Consider the following 24935-nt stretch of genomic DNA (forward strand, 5'->3'; position numbering starts at 1 on the left):
GACCAGTTTGTAGAGGAGTTGAACAAGCCCTGGAATAAGCCCAGACGGCCAGTTTTTCCATCAACCACAGGGCCATTGTAAGAAGACTGTCAATAGCCACCTTTTTGTGCCACATGTAAATAATGGAAACTTGCGAGCCCAGCAGAAGAGCTCTCAGGGAAAGTAGCCCGTTGAAAACAATTAGTCAAATCAAATATTATTAGACATTTTCTTATGAACACAGTGCCGTTATAATCAGAGAAGATCCTAGAAACTGTTTGTGGGCTCTTTCTGTTGTCTGCTCTCTTTACTCTCCGGTTGTACTTCAATTTAACCGCTCATGTTTGAACTAGTTTCCCCTAGTGACCTCTTGCCATTTCCCCCAGAAATCAGTTCCACTGTGCGTGGACTGGATCATTGTATCATTTCTCCAGATGTGTTTAGTATGTGTCCAAGTTATCAGCATGATGCTCTGCCCCTTAGTAAAGCATGCTTACGTTCTGAGCAATACGGTGCCAAGTTAGGTTTGCTTTCCCCTCATTGGTATGTTAGGAAGGCAAGTTAATGTAAACCTTTATCATTTTCTTCTGATTCGTCTCTCTTACTCCCTTAAAGCGAGATATTCACAGGTTTACCGAACTAAAGCTGAATCCAAATGTCTACAGAAATTTTCCTGTGAATGTGAGCACTTCCCAGCATGTAAAGTTAGTAAGTGCTGGGGAGGAGAAGTTTCCCCCTCTACCCGGTCTTGAGTTCTTGTGGTTGGACTAATAATAACATTGGCATGAGACATATTAGCAAGAGAAAAAGAAACATTTTAATTAATGTGCATGGAGATCTCAGCAATATCAGACCTAAGGAGTGGCCAAACCAGGCAGCTTTTATACTCCTTAGACAAAGAGACAATAAATTTGTGAAGAATTGACAAGACAAAGAAATGTAGGTTTTGGGTGCTCAATCTGTGAAGAATCTATGAACAGAGTTTGGGCTTAGGGTGGTAAATTAAAGAAGTAACAAGGTTGGTTTGTATAGTCCCCAATACCCCAACTCTGGCAATGAGGTGCCCTTCTTCCTCCAGGTGCAGGGAGGGCACCTTTCATATGGGCGATTTATTTCCTGCTTTCAGGGAGACAGAAAGGAAGGTCAGGGTGTCCCTCTTGCACTGGTCATTTCTTAAATAACTTTAATTCAGAATAATCAGTGTGCAGTTGAGGCACATTTTGGGGTGGCCTAGCCTGGACCCTAACATAAGCAAAAGGGAAGACACCGTGTAGCCCTGTATACACTGGGCATGAAGGTGTCGCCAGGAGGCTGTGGCTGAGCGTCTAGGGACTTAGGACTGACAGCTGGCTGGTCCTGACTCGTGCAATCTCAGGCATGTCACTTCACCTCTCTGAGACCAGTCTTACTCTAAAACTGTGAGTCTAGCAGGAGAGTCCTGAAAATTTCTTCCTTCTATTTCAATCTCTGCAGCGCACTTCACTGGAATGAATTCCTTGGTCTCACTTTGGTCTAAGAAAGCCTTTGGTGAACTTGAGGGATCTGAGTGAATGAAAAGTTGAAAAGCCGGATTAAACCACCTTACCAGTGCAGTTTCTGTGTTTTGGAATTACACTTAATGAGTCTATGCATCTATGAAGGAAATATGTAACTACTTGAAATTAATAGGTGGTTTCCTTAAATGTGACAGGTTTTTCTATTTGGCTGTTTCCTGATTTCACCCCAACTCTTCACAATATGGAGGCCATTTGAATGAGATCAGTGATACCTTTTTTTTTCACTTTTACATTTTAATGTACTTTGCTTGGTTCTGCAAGATGATCTGTATCTGCTGCCACTGCCTCACTTATCTCCAATTGTCCAAGAAACCTGAGACTCAGTCTAAGTGGGGCAGAAGTGGTGGTGAGCGCTGATGTTAATGACTGGCTCTGCCAAGCGATCTCCATGTCTTGTATGAAGCTATGTTCACATAACTAAGAGGGGCCTTTAAGGTGACTTTTCCTGAGCAAAGGAATCCTGCTCCGTGCTCTAGTATACATCGTTTTTCTTTTGCTGAGACTTCTTTTTTAAAACACATAACACATAATTTACCATCTTAACCATTTTCAAGTATCCAATGCAGTAGTGTTAATTGTATGCACAATGATAATCAAAAGGTCTCTAGATTTTTTTTCATCTGGCAAAACTGGTCAATAATATTTTTACTTCATGTTTCTGTTCATTTTTTTGAAGTTGCATTTCTTATCAGAAGTATTGGCTCATGTGAAAAAAGTATAAAAATGTCCTTAGTGAAAGAGTAGAATCTGTCCTTACATTTAAGGTGCAAGTTTTCTGAAACATTCTGAAGACCCAGGTTTAAGGGCACAGGTCATAGTCTGTCCCGTGGGTCATAAAAATAGAGAATTTTGTTGGCCTTAAAAACAAATACTGGAAAACCAGAAGGCTTCCTTAGACACTGTTTCCTCTGTGGAATAGAAACGTGGGTAATTCCTCAGAGACAGATCCATTCCTTTTCCCCGAGATGAGCTATTACATAAGATAGGTCCCCATGGTTCCCCACTGCCCTTTGACTCGATAATCTGTTGAGATATTTGAGTTACCCCCAAAGTACTAGGCAACACCTTATGAAGCATTTAAAGCAAAAGATCAAGTGTGAAGGTTTGCACCCCAAATTTTCAGATGTTCAAACCTTGATTCTCTCGTGCTCCAGTGAGGCATAGGGATTTTCTCTCTTTTATTTTCTTTAATTGTTTTTCTTTAGACAGCGTTAAGTTCATAAAGAGCTAAGCCCTCTAGATTTGATCTGTGTGTCAAATGCTTTTTATGATCACTTTGCTATGTGAACTAAGATATGTGTGCAAAATATCCACATTAAAAAAAAATGGATTGACTGCATCAACCATGGATCTGGGGCAGAGGGTCCTACTGCCATCCCTAGTGTGTGCCAGCACTTCCTTTTGTGTCCATTTTTATAGATTTGGTTTCAAATCCATCTTTATTGAAGTTCACTCTTTATGATTTCGGATTTCCAGTTCATCTGTTTCAAGTCTTTCTTTGATATGTTTGCCCTGGTGAAATGTCTAGTCTGCTGTCCTTTGTAATCACAGGTGGAAGCCACAGAAATGGAGCTCCTGTATCTTAGTGCCCGAGTCGGTCAGGCAGGGGATAATGGGCACCAGCGAAGCCTGCGGAAAGGGGGTACAAACCAGAGGTAAGGGAACTTTAAAACGGTTTTTCTCTTCAGAGGTAAGTCAACATTATGTTATTCTTATAAACTGTTGCTCTATTTTTCTAGTTGGTTAAGTTGTGACATTGTTGGGTTGGATGATTTATATTTACTCGTGTTTGAATTTAAGTTTGGCATTAGTAAATGCTGCTATTAGACCATCTTTTCACCATAACTCGCTAGTGCACGTAAGGACTAATGCAGTCGAGGCAAATATCTGTTCTCAGCCGTTAGCACATTCTGATGCCGATGTTCCAGATGCATGTCGAATATTAGCTGAGGAATGAAGGAAATGTCAAGATTGGACCCAATAAGGTATATTGTACTTCTTAGGTGCTTCTTAAATATTGGTTGCATGAACTAATTAATCATAATAGTCATGACTTAAACCTGATTGTTATAGAGGTACTTACTGTGTGTTTTGCATGTAACATACATACAGAGGAACTATTAAAATTTCTGGAAGGCATTGTGAATAGGCTTCTGGATCTGGGTAGACATGCCTTTTATCATCCATGTCTAGAAGGTGTGGCATATCAAAACCTCTGAAAAGCACTCAGAGACTCATCAGATAGCTCACTTTTCTGTTTCATTCATACCGGTGATATGAGGCTTGATAAGAAGTGCTTTCTTTCTAAAATCCAATACTCTGATGCTAAAGGGATATATGTAGCAAAATCAGACCTTGTAGGACCAACTGCATATCACCAGTCTCATAAGTCTCCTAAAAGGCATGTTTAGAATTGTCCCCTTCCTGTTGCATAGGTCATTGTGTTAGTTAGAATCAGTTACCCCAGCCAGCACTGTAACTTCTTTCCTTGTTGGTTCAGAGACATGAGGAGCCCGACATGGGTGGGTGACAGTTTTAACTTCCAGTTCAGTGGAATCATTGTTGTGTTTTAGTGGAAGCGTTCCTCCCATAGGGTAGCAGAGCCTAAGATCGCAGAGAAACAGGAAGCAGAAATCTTACGAGTGGGTCACTAGCGGTAATAGTGAGTTGTGCCATTCTCATACCCACCCCTGGGCTCCTGGACCTGTGAATCCTGCCTCTGGGAGAAAATAATACACCATATATTGGATGTTTCTGGAAAACTTTTCCCCAGCCCCGCAAGGTACTGCCACCTAACCAGTGTTGTAAATGAGTCTCCAAAAACCTTTTAACCATTATCTCAAGTCAGCTGTTTCAAGACACAGTGAATTCCATGAGCCTGGGCCCACTGCCGCACCTCACTTGCTGTGAAGTGAGTTCCTCGATCAGAAGCAACGTGGTGAGGAATGCCATGACTGTAGATAAGCATTACGGAAGTCCGTGGGTGGTAGGTAGTTTTGGCAGAAGCACTGCATGCAGGAAAGGCAAATTTTTATCCTATTTGAGTAAGTACCTATTCTGGTAAGAACAGGACACGGCATCTTCTATGATGGAAATTGTATAACGTAATCAACCTGCCACCATGTAGCTGGCTGATCACCTTGGGGAATGGTGCCATCTTGAGGACTCAGCATTGGCCCCTGCTGCGCAGACTGGGCGCTCAGATGTGGCTGTGGCCGAGTCTCCCTGGTGAATGGAAGTCAGTGATACTGAACCCATGCCTAACCTTCATTTCTACCACCAGGGCCACTTTGTTCATGAGCTCGCTGGACAATGGCATAGCTGAGGACAGAGGCTGACTGGTATCCACAGCCTGGGTTGTCCTATCCACTTGATTATTAAAATCTTCCTCAATTGAGGTCACCCTTTGGGGAGCATTCACATGGCACACAGATATTTTTCACATTTTTGCCTGTTCAGAGAAGTCCATCCAGCTACCACTTTCCTAAATTTCCTTGCCATCAATTTTCTAATCATGTTCCTTCTCAGTCCCTGACCAACCAGCAAAATCATTGGCCGCAGCCTGCAGATAGGTACGTAACCATACATCTGACCATTTCTCCCTGCGTGCAAAGTGAGCAGCCAGGTACACTGCTTGAAGTCCCGTCCACTGGGGAGACTTCCCTTCACCTCCGTCTCTCAGGGATGTCTCAGAAAGGGGCCCTAGTGCTGTAGCTGTCCATTTGGGGGTTGCACCAACATGTCACGCAGCACCGTCTGTAAACCAGGCCCACGTCTTCTTTTCCTGTGTCAGCTGAAGGTAGGAAACTCCCTGTGAGGACGTAGGTGCAGCTGGGAACAGAGAAGGCAGCTGGGCCACTCCTTCCTGTATCTTACTGTGCCTTCAGGGCCTCCATGGGTCGGAACACGTACATACCACTTCCATCTGATGCTGGAGTGCTGTTGTGGGTGCCCCACCTTATGACTTGATGGGTCAGGTAATACCCAGTTCGTGACGGGCAGCTCAGGTTGCCTGGTAAGTCTAGTGGCCCATGGCTCAGCATTCAGTCTCTACTGATGCCCAGTAGCCAAAAGCTATTTCTCAAGTGGAGACTAGCTGTCTGCAGAGGACGGTGGGGCTTTGCTCCTCAGTCCAAGGACCTGCAGTCCACCTGTGGGCACCTGCCAAAGGCCCCAAACAGCACCATCTCCACCTGGCACTCCAGGCACCACTGCCTCTGCTGGACCCCGTGGTCCGAGCGGCAGAGCAGCCTGCACTAGACCTGTTCCAGACCCTTTTCTTGTTTAGGGTCCTGCTCAAAACCAGCAGCTTTTCAGATCCCTTGGCAAACGGGCTGGAATAACACACCCAGCTGAGGACTGTATTGCCTCCAAAATCTGCAAAGGCACATCTGATACAGGCTGTGTCTCTGTTTTGGTTGTAGGAGGGTCCAGAAGTAACAGCATATCTCACCTCAGAAGGGGGATTTCAGCATGCCTCACGCCGCTGGGCCTTCAGACATCTCACTGGGGTAGAATGCCCCTGAATTTTCTCAGATTTATTTCTTACACTCGGCCATGAGAATGTCTTGCCTGTGAGTCCAGAGTAGCTGTTTTTTCTCGCTCACTAGGTCCAGTCAGCATAATGTCACCAGGGTAATGAGCCAGTGTGATAACTTGTTGATGGAAAAGGGATCAAGATTCCTGCAAACTAATATGTGAAATAGGGCTGAAAAGTTGATAGACCCCCCGAGGTAGGACAGTGAGGATGTATCGCTAGCCTTGCCCACCGAAAGCAGAGTGCCTCTGGCAGTCTTAATTTTCTCCAACTATGTTAGTATTGGGGGTCAGGGCTCCAGCATATGAATTTCAGGGATCACAGTTCGGTCCATAATAGTTACATCTTGGAAATGATGTCCCTGTCAGAACATTTGCAGGTGTAAGTTTGATTTGCAAGGTAGTATGATTCAGGGCTGCTACAATGCTATCCAGGGACTGTAAATTCACGGAAGGGACCACTTCCTGAAAATATTTTACTTTCCTATGTCAGAAAATTGTTGTAATGATACCATCTCGTGATTACAAGACTTGTGCCTGCTTTCTGTTGGAAAGTTGTTATAAAATATCTAGATCAGCACGATGTACGTGAACGAAGTGCTTTAAAGAAGGCACCTTTGTGCCGGGCAGAACTTAACTCTGTCTAGTGACCTAGACTTCGATGCGCCGTGATACTAGAATATTATAATGGTTGGTTTTGATTACAAAGCCATTTAGTACATTCTGCAGAGGCATTGCTCCTAAATTATGTAGAATCTTACCACAAAATGGTAAATTATTTTTACTATCTTAGACATAGTTTACTTTGGATCTCAGTATAAACGGCGTCTAACTGGAAGGCTGTGATAGTCCTTAGACTAGGCAAGGTACCTACTCGAGTTTTCCCCAAATTATACTTCAATATTAGATAATTTCTAGTAGTTAGTTTTGGGGAAATTTGTACTTTTAAAGCAGTAGGTTTGGTCTCTAGTTTGAAGATAGTGGAGCAAAGACATTTCTACGCTCATCTTTTCTCTAAAATTATGTCAAAACCAGCAAGGAAAATAATGTTCAGTGAGATCCCCTTTATAAAATTGCTCCCCAAACCTCAGTCATAATGTATGATGTAGAAAGTGGGTGGAGATACTAGGTAAAGTACCTTGTAGAACAGGATTTTACGTAAGTGTTGGCAGAGGTGAAGGTGTGGGGGCTGAAGAGAAACAGGGTGATGTGGTCTGGCCAACTCCAGAAAGGCATCACGTTCTGCAGAAGGAATTACACAAGGTTTTGTGTGTGTGTGCGTGTGTGTGTGTGTTTAGCAGGTGGGAGGAAGGCAGAGACACCCTCCATACCTGGCCCTTCACCCTGCACAGTCAGGCTCCTACCTCTTCTTGCTCTTATAGGAGCCTGCAGGTTTATTCTCCTTGGATATAAGACCAGAGGGGTGGTGGATTTCAGACAAGAAGCAGAGGAGGGTGAGACGAGGGGCCAGGCTGAAGTCAGGAGGGTCAGTGGAAAGTCTGAAGAAGGAATTGTGAGACCCTCAGCCCTTCCTCCCCTGCTTTATCATACTTCTCAGACAGCTTTTACACTCTTCAGTACTGTGGAAGCCCAAGCTGTCTGGAAACGCTTTCAATTTAAATTTCTGTTTGAGAATATTTTGAATCACAGAGGGAGCGTGAACTCAGGCCATAAAGTCGTGGAAAGGCCAGCTGGGGGTTATAAATTCTTACAAGAGACTTTTGTCCCCTCTTCACCCAGTGTTAAATCATAGCCATTCAAGTGGCCTCGCCGAGATGTTTTGCTTGGCATGTCTATTTCCGGTGCGTCAGTACCCCGAGGGCCAGCCTGTGTGGTCATCATTTGCGTTCTGGGGTCTTTTATGAGATTCTCCATAGCAGGCCTTGAAGCCATGAAAGTGGAAAAGTGGGTCTCCAAGATTTAACAGAAACCCGCGGGATGAAAGTTGTCCTTCCTGTTTACCTTGTATACCCTGCTTTTTCTTTGGTTTGTGCTTTACAGTTTCCTTTCCTCTGGGTCGGCTCAGCAATCCATTTAGAAGGTAGATATTTTATCCAATGCTTTTTTTTCCCCTTTTTCATTAGAAAGGTCATTTATGACTTCTAAGCCACGATACTGCCCCCGGTAGAAGTGTTCCTTGTTTTTATCTCATTGTGTTTTTATATTGCTGACCTGGTTAATTGATTTACAGTAAGAATACATTTATGTAATAGTCTTCTAATCAAAAAAGAAGAAAAGTAAAAGAATATAGAAGGGCAGATAGGATAACAGCAGTCGTTAAACATCTATACCATGTTCAAGGAAATGGGCATTTGGGGTTCCATTTTCCTGGCTGCCTCATACTTCAGGGACACCTGGGTCTTTTCACAGTTTTCTTGTGCTTAATCTGAACAAAGAAGCTATTGTAGCTCAGCTTCTATGGCAAATGAAAATGTAAGAGGAAGAAACAAATGCTAGCACACTCGGATGTATCTGGCCTTAATAGAGTAACATTTCAGCACTGAGACAGGGGACAGTGAGGATACTGGCATTGCTGGAAGGGGACTGGATTTGTCTGTGGGCTGATATGGTCTGCTCCTTGTTTTGCTCTTCACAGTGGCTACTTGCCAGTGTTTTTCTTTAGGATAGTACTTTCTTCTCGTTCAAAAGTTTGCGCATACACTCTATCATAGCAGAGAGACTTGACATCCATGGCACCGTAATGGATACAGAGTAGGTATTGGAAATTGAAAGTGTGCTGCCTTAAAGACCCTGGACTCCTGTGAAGTACCCTCAATTCTCTTTTGGTTTGTTCTCACTGAAAAATGTTTATGTGGACCGAAGGAGGGAGATCTGTTATCTCTGTCAAATCTTTTTGTTCTTCCTTAATTGGTTTTTGTCACCGTGAGAGGTATAGCCTTCTTACACAATAGTTCTGATGGACTCTGTGTGTTTTCTTTGCATTCAAGGGAGCCCTCTATTTTTGTTTAAATTGCGTTATAATTAACATACACTATTATATTAGTTTCAGGTGTACAACATAGTGATTTGATATTTTTATGCCCTGTGAAATGATCACAGCGCTAAGACCGGTTACCATTCATCACAGGACAGAGTTGTTGCAACATTATTGACTGCATTCCCTACATGTCCATTATGTCCCCATGACATTTACTTTATAGCTGACAGTCTGTACCTCTTAATCAAGGAATCCGTTTAAAAGTGCTTTTCCAGAGAAATACTGGGCAAAATAATCCACTTGCGGAGTAAGTTCTGGATTACTTTTATTTTTAAAAGGCAGGGAGTTAGAAATAGGTAGCAAGAAGTTAAGCTTGCCAGTATTCTTGCATTTTAAGAGTTTAAGAAAATATCTCTGGGTGACTGGACTTCTTATCCTCTGGATAGAGGCAGTCATGGTCATTTAACCTTATGAGCTGCGCAGGTTTATTGTCCGTCATGTTCGTCTCCATAGAAGTCCTTTCAGTAGATCCAGAGAGGAAAACAAATATATAGGATTTAACTGTGACGGAACAGTATAGTCAAAGACGAAGATAGTCACTGTCGTTTCTATGTTTGTTCTGTATTTGGTGGTGGGGGGGGGGGCGAGGAAAGCTTTGCCAGGAAAGAAAGTAAAGTATCTTTTATTTGCTTCAAAGCTTGAACAAAAACAAGCTACATTAACTATGAACTTTGGGCGTTTCCAGGAGAGAATGGGGAGTACTGCTAGCTCCCTCTGGGAACTCTGTCTGCAGATAAATTGTTTCTTAAATGGGGAGAGACGTTTGTGGATATCTTTCCTGTCCATTTCAAGAAGGGAGGGCGTGATTCCACTTGATACCGCCTGTGATCCCAAATCAACATACTGGGGCGTCCAATCTAGGCAACGAGTGAGACTATTTTCGATAACTTATGTGATTTCATTTTTGATAATTGCATGCTCATCTCATAGGAAAAATGATCAGACTCCGGTATTCTTTGTCTTAAAGATCATCCTTGGAGTGATTTCCTGGTTTCAGGTCTGACTTGAGCATGAGAATAACCAGCTGGAGGTCATCATGATCTTTATTAATTTATCTTACTAATCAGACCTGATACCAAAATGATTCATTATAAATATCTTAAGGAACTTTACATCTCTTCTAAACATAATTTTTTAAAGTATGAAAATAAAAGGAAAATCAGGTTAGAGTGAAGTAATTAAATTGACAGTGTAGGGCAATTCTCTAAGTGAAAATATCCTTGGATTTTAACCAAAGAATAAGTTTTATACCTGAGGCATTGGTTTAGAGAGTCAAGTGTGGAATGTATGGCAAAGATTGCATTTTAACAAATGAATAATGATTCTGAGAGGTATTTTTCGTTTCCTTTGCATGTTTTAGGGTAGGATTAGTTTTACAGCATTCTTGGTTGCTGCGGGTAGAATATGCACATTTTTCAAAAATTGGCTATAAATTAAAAATAAATATGAAAGGAGTTGAGTGACCTAAGGCATGATGCTTTAGTAGCATAATGTTACCTAAGTGCAGATTCAGAGATGTCTTGCGCCAGCCTCTCTGTTTTTTAACATAATAAGCTATAATGCAAAGCACAGAGTAATAACCATTCAGTTCAGCTTCACCCCAGCCACATCACCAGCAGGCATTTCCCTGATGAAATGAGGGGTGGGGATGGGTAGGGGGTAATTTTTTTTTTTTCATTTGAGGAATACAGTTACTTGCTAAACTAAGAGCAATAATTTTCTTTTCTGACTGCATGGTTCTTACAGAACCATCGTCCCTTCAGGAATGTTCATATGAACTTCAAAGTCTACTGCAAAATGTGCTAACTGTAATAGGATGGTCCTTCTCTTGTCGGGAACCAGAATTCATTTTCTTCAAATAGATGCGAATCTCCTGGCTTCCCTTAGCTCTCAGGTTACTGAGGTCAACATACTCATTTCTGTTTAGCCCTCGAGCCATGTTAGGATTGTATCAGAAGGAGTTATGTTTTTACATTTTTATTTGCATTTCTAAAGAAATCAGAAACTTCAACATTCCTCTTGAAGCAGCAAGAGGAAAAGGTGCCCCCACTTACTTGAGAGGCTCTAAAAAGTAACAGAGGGGCATCAAAACAGACAAACCACTGCTCTGGATTTAAATACGGTTGCCCTTGAACAACATGGGTTTAAACTGCAGGGGTCTACTTACATGCAGATTTCCATACTCACACACACACACACACACACACACACACAGTTGGCTCTCAGGATACGTGGGTTTCATATCCAAGGATTTAGCCAACTGTGAATCAAATTTCAATCCATGGTTGGTTGAGTCCACAGATTAGGCATCAACTGGTAGGTTTAACTGGTAGATACAGAGGGCCGACTGTACCGTGCCATTTTATATAAGGGACTTGAGCATCCGTGGATTTTGGTGCCAAATAGGGCTCCTGAAACCAAAGCCTTGCATACACCAAGGGATCGAAAAGTTGCAAAACAAGTTCCTTTTTAGGCCAATTATGTTTTGGAGAATTCACATGGTGGGACACAATCTTTTAATCCAGACTCATGAGGAATGAGAATTAAAAATCCATTACAGCCAGTTAAACTCAGTCAAGTTAAAGGATGATCAACCTCCTAACAAGATACTGAAAGTAGGAGCGGAAAGTAAGAAGGTCAGGTTAGGAGGTCACCGAGGCTTTGTAATTACACTACAAAGGGTTTTCAGAGCCTCTACCCCTGTAGTGCCTTTGGGAATGGATTAGAAGGGATATACGTGAAAGACATTTTATGAGAAAAATAAGGGGCACTTAATGGCTACATTTGTATACAGAGTAAAAGAAAAGTGAAGAATTGAAAAGATTCAGTGGTGTTAGGCCAATGAAAATGGACAATATTGACACAAAAATCTGACAAAATTGACATGAATGACTGACATAAAAATGGGAAGAGAGAGAAATACAGTATTTGAGTATTGTTGAAAAACAGCTTCCTAAATTTGAAAATCACATTGGCTTTATTAGGTAGTTCGTGGATGGGGCAGCATCCCATCTAGGAACTAGGAGGGTGCTCCCCAGGGTGGTACAACATGGCAAGTTTGTACAGGAAGGAAGATGGGGCACGAGAACTATGAACCAAAGAAAAGAAAGGATTTTGAGGCCAGGACTTCCTCTTTTTTAGGGGGTAGTGGTGATGGCAAGGTGTTTTCTTCCTCTGGGGGTGGAGAGGGCCCTTGTCGCAGATGACTTCACTGGTGCAGGCCAGAAAATTCCAGACTGCTACATTTCTGGAGAAGAAGGTGGAAACTGCAGTCACGTTAAGTATTAAATCTGGGTTTGGTATCATGGGATTTAGCACAAGTAGCACTATTTTGGGCCTGTGTTTTTTCTCTTTAACAATGCCCCCTTTTGATCAGACTGTCAGCCTAACTGAGAAAGACGATCAAAATTTAAGGCATTAGCATTACTCTCAGCTACTGCTTTGCAGTTTTATCGAGTGTGGTCATCGTAAGTCCTGATGATTTTGCTGAGCGCCTGTGATATTTACAGGCCACAACTTCAGGTTCACAATCTCTAAGTTGGTCATTCTCATTGCTTTTCTGAGGTTCTAGTCTTAGGGAGATATTTCCCTGCTGGTCAGTGGCTACAAATACACATTTAAAACTTTTGAAAGGATGTGGTGTGCCAGGGAGCCTACTGTGATTATTAAAAGCAGGAAAACTCCCTATGTTTGGAGTGCACTTCAGAGCCGTGATCCCCAAGACCCAAATCAAAGGAAAACACTGTTGAAGGAGTCAGCCCTTTAAGCTAAGCGGTCATTGATCTTCTATGACTGAGTTTCAGCTTCCCCAGAAGCTCACACCAGGTACAGCAAGTGCACCGCAGCACAGACACCTCCTGGCTCAGCCAAAAGACAATCAAAAACTATCCTGTTCTCAAAAACAAGCTTGGCCCAAGAGTCCAAGGAGTTTTGTCAGACAGCGGTGTCTGCAAGTGTCAAGGAAAAGTTCCTGATCGTGTCCTCATTTGTATGAACTCCTGACCAGGGAAGCCAAAGGAAGCAGTTCTCAAATCATGAATGCCTCCTGGCTGGCCTTTTCTAGAACCGTTAGGGGCACGGTTAGACAGCCTAAGAGGCATAGCCCAGCTGTGCTCCAGCCATCTCGGCATTCAAAGGCCCGAGGCAAATGATAACCACCACAGACAAAGACAAGACCTGTCGGGGCACAGCTCATTCCTCTTATGGAAGTACAGGGACTGGATTCATTCACAGGGACTGCTGTGTTTCCCTGTCCAAGCCAGGGGTCAGTCATGTTTTTAGCACATGTGGGAAGACAGTCTCCTGGCCTGAAATACAGAGTCATCCTAAATTCTAGAGGTTCCCTGCCCCTACCCTTAGCAATGCCTGGAATATCGAAATGAGGGCATTATCTTCCCAGGACAATGACAGAGGGAGGGAAAGAATAGAAGAAAGGTTTTCATGTTTAGCTAAAGGAGGAAATCTTTATTATTTATTTATTTTTATTTTTTCATTGAAATATAATGATTTACAACGCTGTGTTACTTTCTGCTGCACAGCATAATGATTCAGTGTTTTATATATACACATACACACACATATACACATAATATATATAGATTCTTTTTCATTATAGGTTATTACAGGTATTGAATGTAGTTCCCTGTGCTGTACAGTAGGACCTTGCTGTTTATCTATTTTATATGTAGTAGTTTGTGTCTGCTAATCCCAACCTCCTAATTAAAGGAGAAGTCTTGGTCTGGCATGTTGGGCGGAAGCAGTCTACCTACACTGACGTCGGCTCTGTCTCTTCCTGGTCAGTGTGATTCAGTGTCTCCAGCATTTGTACAGGACCAGGTGTCGGGTGGAGTCCTCCTGAACTGTGAGATGTGTGTCAGTACTTTCTAGTGTGGCAGCAGCGTCAGTGCCCGGGGTATTTGGTGAGGTCCCTTCCAGTGGGGCTCTAAAGCTTGCCTTTGTCCTTAGTGATTCCAGATCAGAAGGGTGGGAGAAAATTGGAAACTTTAGTTTGGTGAATCGTAGCTAGATATTTGGGGAAACTAAAAAAATTCAAGATCCAAGGTTACAGATATATAACAAAACCTCAGATGTAATTAATAGGACTAGCATCTAATATCTAGTCTAGATAATATCTAGAAGGTGCAAACATGATTTTTCTCTCTACGGTTACCCCCATTTGTTTACCAAATATAATCACAGTAAAACTAATTTGTTTGTATATAACTCTGCCTGATTATTTCTACAAGTGAAGCAAGAATAATGATTGACCATATACATTATTTTTTAAGACTGCTTTGCTGAAACCTTGTAAGCAAAGTACCAGGTCGATTTTTCCAAGCAGTTTCTTGAAGCCATGTGGTTATATCTGAGTCTATGAGCATCTCTCTCAAATATGATATTCCAGTCAAAGTCATGGTAATATAGCCAATGTTTCTAATTGCATCCTGTCACAAGAACAAATTCTTACTGAACGTATGCAAACAAATATATTGTCATGAAAATAAGAAGACTCACTGAAAGTTTCTGAATTCTCAAGGGATCAGGTAGGGAAAAAAGTAATTTCCCTTTTACTTTCCATCTTTGTTCACAAAGGTACACTTTCATTTAGAAAGTGCTCACCTTCACTCTCATGTCCCATTTTCTCCTGGAGCGTCTCTGCCTCTCTTGAATGCTTATATCCCTGTCGCTGAGCATGGCTTTTCTTCCTTCACTTACATTTACATGGCCTCATCCTTCATAGTTCTCCTGTTTGCTTTTATCATCTTCATCTATAATGTCTCTCCCAATAACTCCAGCTCTTTCCAGTATTTGAGCTCTAGAGATGATCGCTACATCTTTATTTCTTGGAAAAAAAAATCTCTCTTAACTAGAGGTTAGAATTTTCACCTGCTGAACATTAATCACCATACAGACAATAGACTGATAGTTCAAATTCAAATTCAAGTTCAAAATTGTTTCCGAAGATGAATTTACTTTCTACCTCCAGATGCTGAATTTCTCTTCCTGATTCTTCGGTCTCAAGTAATTGCATCTCTACTCATTCATTAATAGAGTGTCAGCCATGAAATCCTGTCAGTTCCATCTTCATGAGGCCCTGGAGTCTGTTCCCTCTCTTATAGACCAGTGTTCATGTCTTCCTGGCTATCATAGTAACCTCCCATCTGTTCTCTTTGTTTCTAGGCACGTTTCTTAAAATCCATTGTTAAGTGCTGAACCCAGGGCCATCTGTGTAGAGTGCATCATCTGATTTTATCACTTACCTACCAAAGAATGTTCAGTGGCTAACCTCTTCCCATTTAAAGCCATTACTATGCCCTAAATATCCTCCTAATCTCACGTTCTGTTTCCCTTTTCCCACTATCGTCTCTCAGAGTGCCCACCAACTAGCCGCTTACAAGGTACCACCATGATCCACAAAACACTCATCAATTTCAAGATTCTCTTTCAGTTTGGAAATCCTCTTCTTACCTTCCTGCACTTGAGATTCTATCCCTCCTCCTGGTCCCATCTCAGATATAAGCTTCTTCAAATAGTTCCATTCTTCTGGTTACAGTTAAGCACTTCTCAGTGTATACTCCCTATATGCATATTTAATGTTTTATAATTATATTATACCTTGAATACCCCCTTAATATAATTTTCAGCTCCTAAAATGCACAGAATGCACTGTATTCATCTTTATATCACCAGTGTTCCCAAATATCCCTGTACTATATACATAATAGTTGCTCACTGCATCTTTGTGTGATAATTATCCTTACTCTGTGTATCAGAATAGGAAGTTCAGAACTTTGGCCAAATGTGACGAACCAAAGTACATGTAATGCATGTATGATTTTATTCTGTAAAGGGACAACCAGAAATTATGACATATGAAAGTTACTGTTGTAAAATATTTTATCTATTTTATTAATACTATTTAATAATATACCCCTACAGCTTGTATCAAGTCGTGGAAAAAGGAACTGCGCTTGTGAGAGTTTAGCCTCCTAGAGAGTGGAGGCTGAATTGGCTTTACTCCACAGTGTGCATATGTTACAGGTCGCTTCGTAAGTGTATTTCTAGTGAAAGATAATCAGGCGATGATAAAATACTGTACAAGCTGATTCTCTGATGTCAAGACCATGTGCTGAACTTGCGTAGTTATCAGGCAGGTAGGTGTCTTTCCATGAGTTTATGTGCAAGTGGGAGGATCTGGCCACTTCCCTGAAGCAGAGTGAGCAAAACGTGTTGCTTCACTTCTCCAGAGTAGTGGTTTTCACCATCGGTGCATCTGCTCCCCATGGGACATGTGGCAACACTGGAGACATTTTTGATGGTCACCACTGGGGAGCATGAGGTACAGTTGGCCTCGTTCTGGCATGTCAGTAGTGCTGAGATCAAGCAATCCTGCTTCTAGAACCGAAAGTGTATTGTTAGCTTCACTTCCTCATGATTAAACAGAGTTAATTTAAAAATACTTTTTTATTTAAAGAACTAATCAGAATGCTTCCCATATACATATTTCTTACAACTTGTACTCATTGTTAATAATTGGTTAACTGCATGCATAACTCTAAATTCATTACAAGAGCATTTTAAGCCAGAGTCGTGCTGAGTAATTCTATAAAGAATTTGTTTCAATCTGTGGATCCGGAGCACTTCAGAATTTACAGTGGGAAGGAGGATGGTACTATGACACTTGCAAAACTGCAAACTCATAATTAAACTCTGAAACACTTGCGCAGACTAAAAATTTGAGTCCTATGTCTTCTTATCAGCAACTTCCCTTGGAAGTCTGGGGTTTGTAGTGACATGAATGATATAATTATATGCCATGTAAAGAGCTATTTATTCTGTGTTTATATTTTAGAACCTGCTATGTTTAATTTGTATGGTGTTATTGTAACAATCGAATCTCCCATTAACACAGTTGGTATTTAATAAGTACTTTTTCTTCATTATATTGCCAGAAAAAAGAACTTTGTCTCCACAGCTGTTTTCATTTACTAATGTTTCTTAAATTAGTCTATTTATTCCCTCATGCTAACTACCCATATTTGCTGGGCATAAAGACCCACATTTCCCTAACTTCCAGCAGCAATTTCACCGTCCCAGTTATCTCTCGTGACTCTAGACCATGACTTCATTATGGTCCCTGCGTTGGCCTTTGCATGTGTAACGTAACTTGCTCTTCATTTATTTCATCTTCCAGGTTAAATTCGTACATTAGCACTCCATATCCCCACCAGCAACCTAATGTGAGCAGTGAGTTTTGCTATTTGTTGGCAGAACTCTGAATCAAATCGCCTGCCCTCTCTTTGCCAAAGTGTAGGTGGCATGATTTCCCAGCCAGTCATCAAGGCTCTAGTCTCCTGGGTTTTGAATATTAAGTTGAATGGGCCAGTTGTGGTGATTTCAATAGAATCTTCTTGCTATTCAGACTTAAGAGCAGCCCTAGGTTTTGTTTTATGATGTGAAATCATAATTTTTTTCTCCTGATCTTTAAAATTCCTCATATGCTTCCTTTCTCTACCTTTCTCTCTCTCTCCCTCTGTCTCTTCGGCTTAAGCTAACCAGACTTAGTTCTCTCGATTGCAGTTTTAAATCTCTGCCTGATATACATCCGTACGCCCAACTTCTTATTCCTATTCCATATTCAAAAGAATGGTATCACTGTGAAATTATTCTGTAATCTTCCCAATTCTTAACCAACTATATCTTATTAAGCATAAGATCCCAAATTCTCCCCCAAATCTGTGATCTTCTCTCTCTTCTTCCTACTGCCAGTTTGGTTCACTGCCTCATTACCATCTCTGAACTGTATTATATTAATCTCCAAATCTATGCTGGATATTTCTGAATGGTTATTCTAGAATTCATATTTCATTATGGCATTATCTAACATTTTAAATATATCCCTGCTCACTTCAAAAACACGACATACAGAGCTGTTCACAGTCCGGCCCCTAATCTCATTTCTCACCAGACTTACCCTACCCCTCCAGGACCTAACTCAGCTACACACTGAATTGTCCCTGGATCGTGTGTCCACTCTTTTTCCTTTGCTCAGACTCTTTATGGTGCCTTCAGGATAGGAGATTCTCTTCTCCCATGGCATCTTTCTTCCGGGCTCTTTTATTGCTGGTTGTAATTGTTGGTTTACTTATCTGTCTCCTAGTGGTGGGTGAGCTTGTGTTTCATCCGTCTCTGTACGTACATAGTGTCTGGCACCTTCTGGGTATCCAGTGAGTATCTAGAGCACCGGCGACTTGTTGCATGTCTTTTCTTACTGTAATTCTAGCTAATGCTGACATTTTACTTTTTATTCTGGAGGGAGCTTCACAACTAGAGTCCCTGCATACGCGTGCACCCATATTCACTAACTGTCAGCACACTGCTTGCGTGTTTCCTTTATGCCCCTTCCTCTGCCCCCGCAGCACGGCTGATACTTGCTCACACCTCTCACATGTAATTTCTCAGCTGAGTTTCCAATTGTCTCCATTTTCTTCCCATTTTCTCACAGGAGTCACTATAGAAGAGCAACAGAGTCTGTCCCAATTAAACTGCTAGCACATCCAGCAATATCATAGCAACACATGCTAAAGAAATAGTCGAAATAAACATCACAGACTGTCAGCTGAATAAATACGTATGCTTCTGTTTTATCTGGTTTATAATACTGTATTAGAACGGCAGATTTGTCCTTTCCTCTAAAATACGTTCAGTATACACAAATAACACACCTATCTGTTTTTCCCTTTGTATCTATTCCATTTATAAAATTCCCCTGGGAATTTTGAACTTTGCTACATATCATGTTCTTATCCCTCAAACAGAGCACAGATGCCAGACAGTGAAAACTGTATTGGTGTTAAATGGAACACCTTGCCCTAATGCAGTGAGAAAGTCCTTTTTGTTAGTAGAAGTTCCACCCTTACATGTTTTCAGGTGATCAGGTTCTTGGTAGCTGGTTTGTTTCCTTTAATATCTGGAGTCCCAAAATATTTTATCTTCTGTTGGCCGAGCTAGATTAAGCTATGTAAATCCAGTCCTGCATGACCTGCCCTCTTTCACTCACTGACAGTTGAGTTCTTCCTTCTGTCTTTTGATTTTCCCAAATTTATTGATGTACCAGAACCTGTTTCTTTGAGTTCTTCCTTTGATTTTTTTTACGGTACATGTTTTATGGCTGTCAGTAAGTCATGGTACAGTATGTTAACCCAGAACATCAAAAGTCTAATACCATCACCCTCCTGTCATAAGTAGATCAGGAGTCTTTGGAAGAAAAAAAAATCCATTTGGGTTTAAAATGACTTTTATTCTTCATATATTCCATATAACATGCTTTTCCAAACATTCGCTATTGACCCATAAGCACCTAGACTATGAAGAGAATTTGTGCCATATTATTTGCAAATTTATTGTCATTTGTATTATGTCAAACTAGAATTATTTTTACTGACGTTCTTCAGTTTGACTCTTACTACACTTAAAGATTACCTTTCTTTCCTTTATTTATTTATTGAAAATTATCTGGTGTTCCTTTCTTTGTTGCAGTGACTCAGTTTGCTGCCCAGCTAGCATAGAGCTTTCTACACAAGAGAGATACCCCACAGTGTGAGGCACTGACCTGTGAGTTTATAAGGCACCATTTATGAAGCTGTTGAAACTAGTTTACTGGCTCTCAGGAATGCTATAGAAGGCTTCCTTCTCCCTTCCAGATTTTGTGATTAAAAGCCATGTAGCTACCATAGACTCTAAACTTATGATGCCTGGAGGATTTTAAATCATTTTGTGCAGCAGCTCATAGTCAGCAGTGGTCTATTAACTCCAATGCTACAGTTGAATGCTAAATGACAGTTATGACAAGCAAATACTCTGCACATGTATGGACAGATAAATTGAAGCTATTTTGAAGAACCTCCCTAATTCCCTTTCTGTCATCATAGTTGACAGTAGGTGCACAGAAGCAGGAGCTGTCAGGTGCCGAATAAGGCTCCTCTCACCTGAGCCTCCATCTGGTTTGGGTACTGTATTTGTAAAAATTTTCTGGGGAAACAAAACCATATAGATAGAGACAGAGAGGGAGAGAAAAGAAGATTGGTTGATTATAAGGAATTGATTCACGTGATTATCAAGCCTGATGTGTGCCAAGATGTGCAGTTGGCAAAGGAGACCTGGAAGAGCTAATGGTGTAAATTTGAATCTGAATACCAGAGGCTTGAGACCCAGGAAGAGCCAGAAAGAAACAATGTTCTAGCTCAGACAATCAGGCAGGAGAAGTCCCCATACTCAGTCTTTCTGTTTTCAGAAAGGCTTTCGACTGATTGGGTGAAGGCTGTTCACACCAGGGAGGGCAATCCGCTTTACTCTGTCTGCCAATACAAATGTCAGTCTCATCCAGGAACACCTTCACATGCACACCCAGAATAGTATTTGACCATAGATCTGGGGACCCTGAGACCCAGTCAAGTTGACACATAAAATTAACCGTAGCTCTGCCTTAGGTACAAGCTCTGGTGACTAGGAATTTGTGGATGTTATGACTTCCTTGCTCATTGCTCGGGCCATTCTGATATGCTCAGCTACTCCTTGACAACAAATAAACAAAACAACAACAAAAAACAGCCTGTCTTCTTCAAATTGACTCCCTCATAATTGGCATAATAGATTCCTTGGCTCATGTTTACTGCTTTGCTTTTTCTGTTTTTGTCTCCAACGAATGGTTTTTATTATTATTCTTTTCATGCTTAGATTTGTGCACTCTTGTTTAGATCTGTTGCCTTTTCCAAAGAATTATAGACGTGAGGGTTGAAGGGGATCTCAGAAAATACCTAGTGGTGACGGCACCGTCATACCATCCTCTCCCTGGCCTTTCTGCATATTTTCTAGGTAAACATACTGGGGTCAACCTGATCATATTTGAAATGTCTTTAAAGCCACAAGTTTCAGGTAAGAAATACTCAGATATTTGAAAGGGACTAAATTGGTCACCAAAAGGTGATTCCATAAATAAGGCAACTTAAATATTGAAAGCCAAGTTCCATCATGACTCGTTACATGACCTTGGAGCTGGTATTCATCATTTTCTCCTCTCTCGCTCTTGGACTGAACCCAAAGTGCCTAACTTCTGTAGCACAGACAATATTCTGTAGCAGTTGTACTGAACTAATCTGTTGTAGTCTTTATTTAAACATGTATAAATATATGATGAACTATAAGAGCTATTGATTTTATTTTGTGCTACTGAAAGGTTGCATTTAGGTTTTTCAGATCAAGTGATCTCAGAAGGCAAAGTTACAAAGTAGTAAAATTATAGTGCAACCATCAGCTACTTTATTTATCTATAGAAGGATTTTGGGGAACATCTTTTATTGAAAAACATTGCACCCTTATTAGACTTTAAAAAGTATCTAAACTCGTGAGCTTAACTGGCTATGAAACCTAAGCATTACGTATATTTTTAAGTTTGAATTGTTACTATATCACAAGTTTTTCTCTATTCAGTATAGGAAATTGATTTGGCACCAGTGAATGATAGATATGATCTTTAAACTTTCTCTATAGATTTGTTATATTTTTGAGCAATTGTTTTTACCATAAAACGTGATATTATATGTGATCTTTTACATCTGTTCTCTCAGTTAGGCAATAAAGTATTGAACAGTGTTCTTTCCAAGAGCATTGCTGTGTCTCACTGTTATGTGCTTGATGAAAAATATTTTATCTGCTTTATGGAATGAATAGGAGTAGATAAAGGTTGATTATGATTTCTCAGAAATCTGTTTCATGGATGAAATTGTTCCTCTACATTTTATGTGCTAAGGGAAATCAAATAGGAACCTCATTCTTAGCATTTATAAATTGAATTCTATTTTAATTGTTTCTTTTTCCTACTTGCCCCATCATCTTGGAGCTTCTACACCAAAAAGAAGAGAAAAAATAGTTGACTATTCCAGCTAAAATATCCATACTGATTATTGCAATATCATTTAAACAGCTATGATGAACAACTTAACCTGGCGAGTTATTTCATAATTTACACAAGGCTATGAAAACTTAAAAGCTTGCCTGACCTTCCTTCTTTCCTTGAATGATAATTGTATGGTGTATGTTTCCATTTCATCTAATCTACGTTTTTAGTGACACAACGTGGTCCAGCAATTACAGGATAAGTGTGTATGTGTGTGTGTCTATCTGACTGTTGTTCATGAGGACATTTCCATGTGGAAAGTGAAATTTCAAAATTTGTTACCAATTCTATGTGGGCTAGAGGGAGTAAGTTGTCCGCAATGTGTAATTTGTCCTGCCTGAAAATCTAGAGATGGGAAATTTATAAGAATCTGTGAGAGGATATTTATAATCAAAGGCACATTCTGGAAAAAAGAAAAGTGAAATCAGGCAAGAAAAAACATTCGTACTTATAACGCTGGGTAGTTGATTTGATACTAGAATATGGGAAAAGTAAGAGATGGTGGGACAAACGTATACGGGAAGAAAAATTGAAAGGACTTTTGCATTGACTGAGGAGAGTAGAGGACAACCAGGCCAGTGAGGACAGAGACAGCAGGGAATGTGCAGGAGAAGGGTTCAGAGCTCTAGAAACTGTACTGGAAGTCGGTGCGGAGAATAAAGAGCAAGTAGCTGGACCAGATAGGAAGTTCTTAATTGCAGTTCTCATCGCTGACCGAAGAACTAAAGTCTTCTCATGACTGGAATTTATAACCGTTCTTATAATTCATAAAACAATATGAAAACATCCCTCCTCCTGGTTCTTCACAGAACTGACTGCGCCCAGCACGGCCTCATGGCTGGCCTGTTAGCGTTTACTACGGGCATTAACCCAGCTGCCCGCAGCTTCCTGTGGAACTGCTGTGGTTGCTTTTCTCTTCCTGGCCCTCCAGGAACTGGCTCTGGACCCCAGCTTTCAGGACGCACTTCTGGCTCTTCTAGGCACTAAAATTTATTAATTCATTCCCTTATTTATATATTAATTAATAAAACAAATATTTAATGGGCACCTATTATGTCATAAGCACCAATTCTAGATTCTGGTATACAACACTAAGCAAAACAAAGATCTGTTACCTCTTGGAACTTTTTTAGGGTGTAGGGAATTCAGTTATCCACAAACTGAAGGTTTATGTCAGATGGTGATAAGTTCTGGAGAAATATGAATCAGGACAGAGGGATAGTGAATGCAGGAGTTCGGTGAAGAAAATGGTTTAATTGTAAGTATGTCAATCAGGAAAGCTCTTGCTAAGAAAGTGATATTTGAGCAAAGATTTGGAGGAGGGTATAGAGTGAATGATGTTTGTATCTGGGAAATACTGAAGTCCAGAGATAATAAAGAGCCTACTGCATTCAGGGAACAACAAAAGACTGAAATTTTAGCCAAAAAGCTAGGAGGAGAAAAGGGGGAAAGGAGGCCAGAATGTTGGAGGAGAGGAAGCTAATTGGGAAGAAACTTTTTTTTTTCAAATTGAAGTATAGTCAGTTTACAATGTTGTGTCAATTTCTGGTGTACAGCATAATGTGTCAGTCATATATATACATATGTATATTTGTTTTCATATTCTTTTTTTTAACATTTTTTATTGATTTATAATCATTTTACAATGTTGTGTCAAATTCCAGTGTTCAGCACAATTTTTCAGTTATTCATGGACATATACACACTCATTGTCACATTTTTTTCTCTGTGAGTTATCATAACATTTTGTGTATATTTCCCTGTGCTATACAGTGTAGTCTATTCTACAATTTTGAAATCCCAGTCTATCCCTTCCCACCCTCCACCCCCCTGGTAACCACAAGTCTGTATTCTCTGTCTGTGAGTCTATTTCTGTCCTTTATTTACGCTTTGTTTTTGTTTGTTTGTTTTTGTTTTTGTTTTTTAGATTCCACATATGAGCGATCTCATATGGTATTTTTCTTTGTCTTTCTGGCTTACTTCACTTAGAATGACATTCTCCAGGAGCATCCATGTTGCTGCAAATGGCGTTACGTTGTAGGTTTTTATGGCTGAGTAGTATTCCATTGTATAAATATACCACATCTTCTTTATCCAGTCATCTGCTGATGGACATTTAGGCTGTTTCCATGTCCTGGCTATTGTAAATAGTACTGCTATGAACATTGGGGTGCAGGTGTCATCCTGAAGTAGGGTTCCTTCTGGATATATGCCCAGGAGCGGGATTCCTGGGTCATACAGTAAGTGTATTCCTAGTCTTTTGAGGAATCTCCACACTGTTTTCCAGTAGTGGCTGCACCAAACTGCATTCCCACCAGCAGTGTAGGAGGGTTCCCCTTTCTCCACAGCCTCTCCAGCATTTGTCATTTGTGGATTTTTGAATGACGGCCTTTTTCATCATAGGTTACTACAATATAGTTCCCTGTGCTATACAGAAGAAATTTGTTTTTTATCTATTTTATGTATAGTAGTTAATCTTTGCAAATCTCGAACTTCCAGTTTATCCCTTCCCACCCCCTTCCCCCTGGGTAAGCCAGAAAGAGAAAGAAAAATACCATATGATATCACTCATATGTGGAATAATTTAAAAAAAAAAAGTAAAAAGAAGACACTAGTGAACCTCTCTACAAAACAGAAACAGACTCACAGACATAAACAAACTTATGAAGAGACTTTGGATTTTTATTCTGAGCAGGATGGGCAGACGTTGAAGTCCTCACACAGAAAACTGATAGGATCTGACTTACGTGTCTGTTGAGTGGTTAGTAAACTATAAGTGGACGGATCCAAGCAAGGAGCCAATTAGGAGGCTACTAGAATGATGTGAGGAATGAGGGTGATGCTTTTGACCAAAACACTATGATTGGTCCAATCATAAGATTTTGAATATGCTTTGAAAGCAGAGTTGTAG

General features: G+C 40.7%; 1 protein-coding gene across 1 annotated transcript in view; it reads left to right on the forward strand.

Moving 5' to 3' along the window:
• THSD7B (thrombospondin type 1 domain containing 7B) overlaps nucleotides 1-24935 on the forward strand; it is a 657597-nt gene that overhangs the window by 342287 nt on the left and 290375 nt on the right. The window contains 1 exon segment of the mRNA XM_032479372.1: nucleotides 3087-3190. Within this exon segment, the coding sequence (XP_032335263.1) occupies nucleotides 3087-3190 (104 nt within the window).

The sequence above is a fragment of the Camelus ferus genome, chromosome 5 (genome assembly GCF_009834535.1).
Source record: "Camelus ferus isolate YT-003-E chromosome 5, BCGSAC_Cfer_1.0, whole genome shotgun sequence".
Classification (NCBI taxonomy): Eukaryota; Metazoa; Chordata; class Mammalia; order Artiodactyla; family Camelidae; genus Camelus; species Camelus ferus.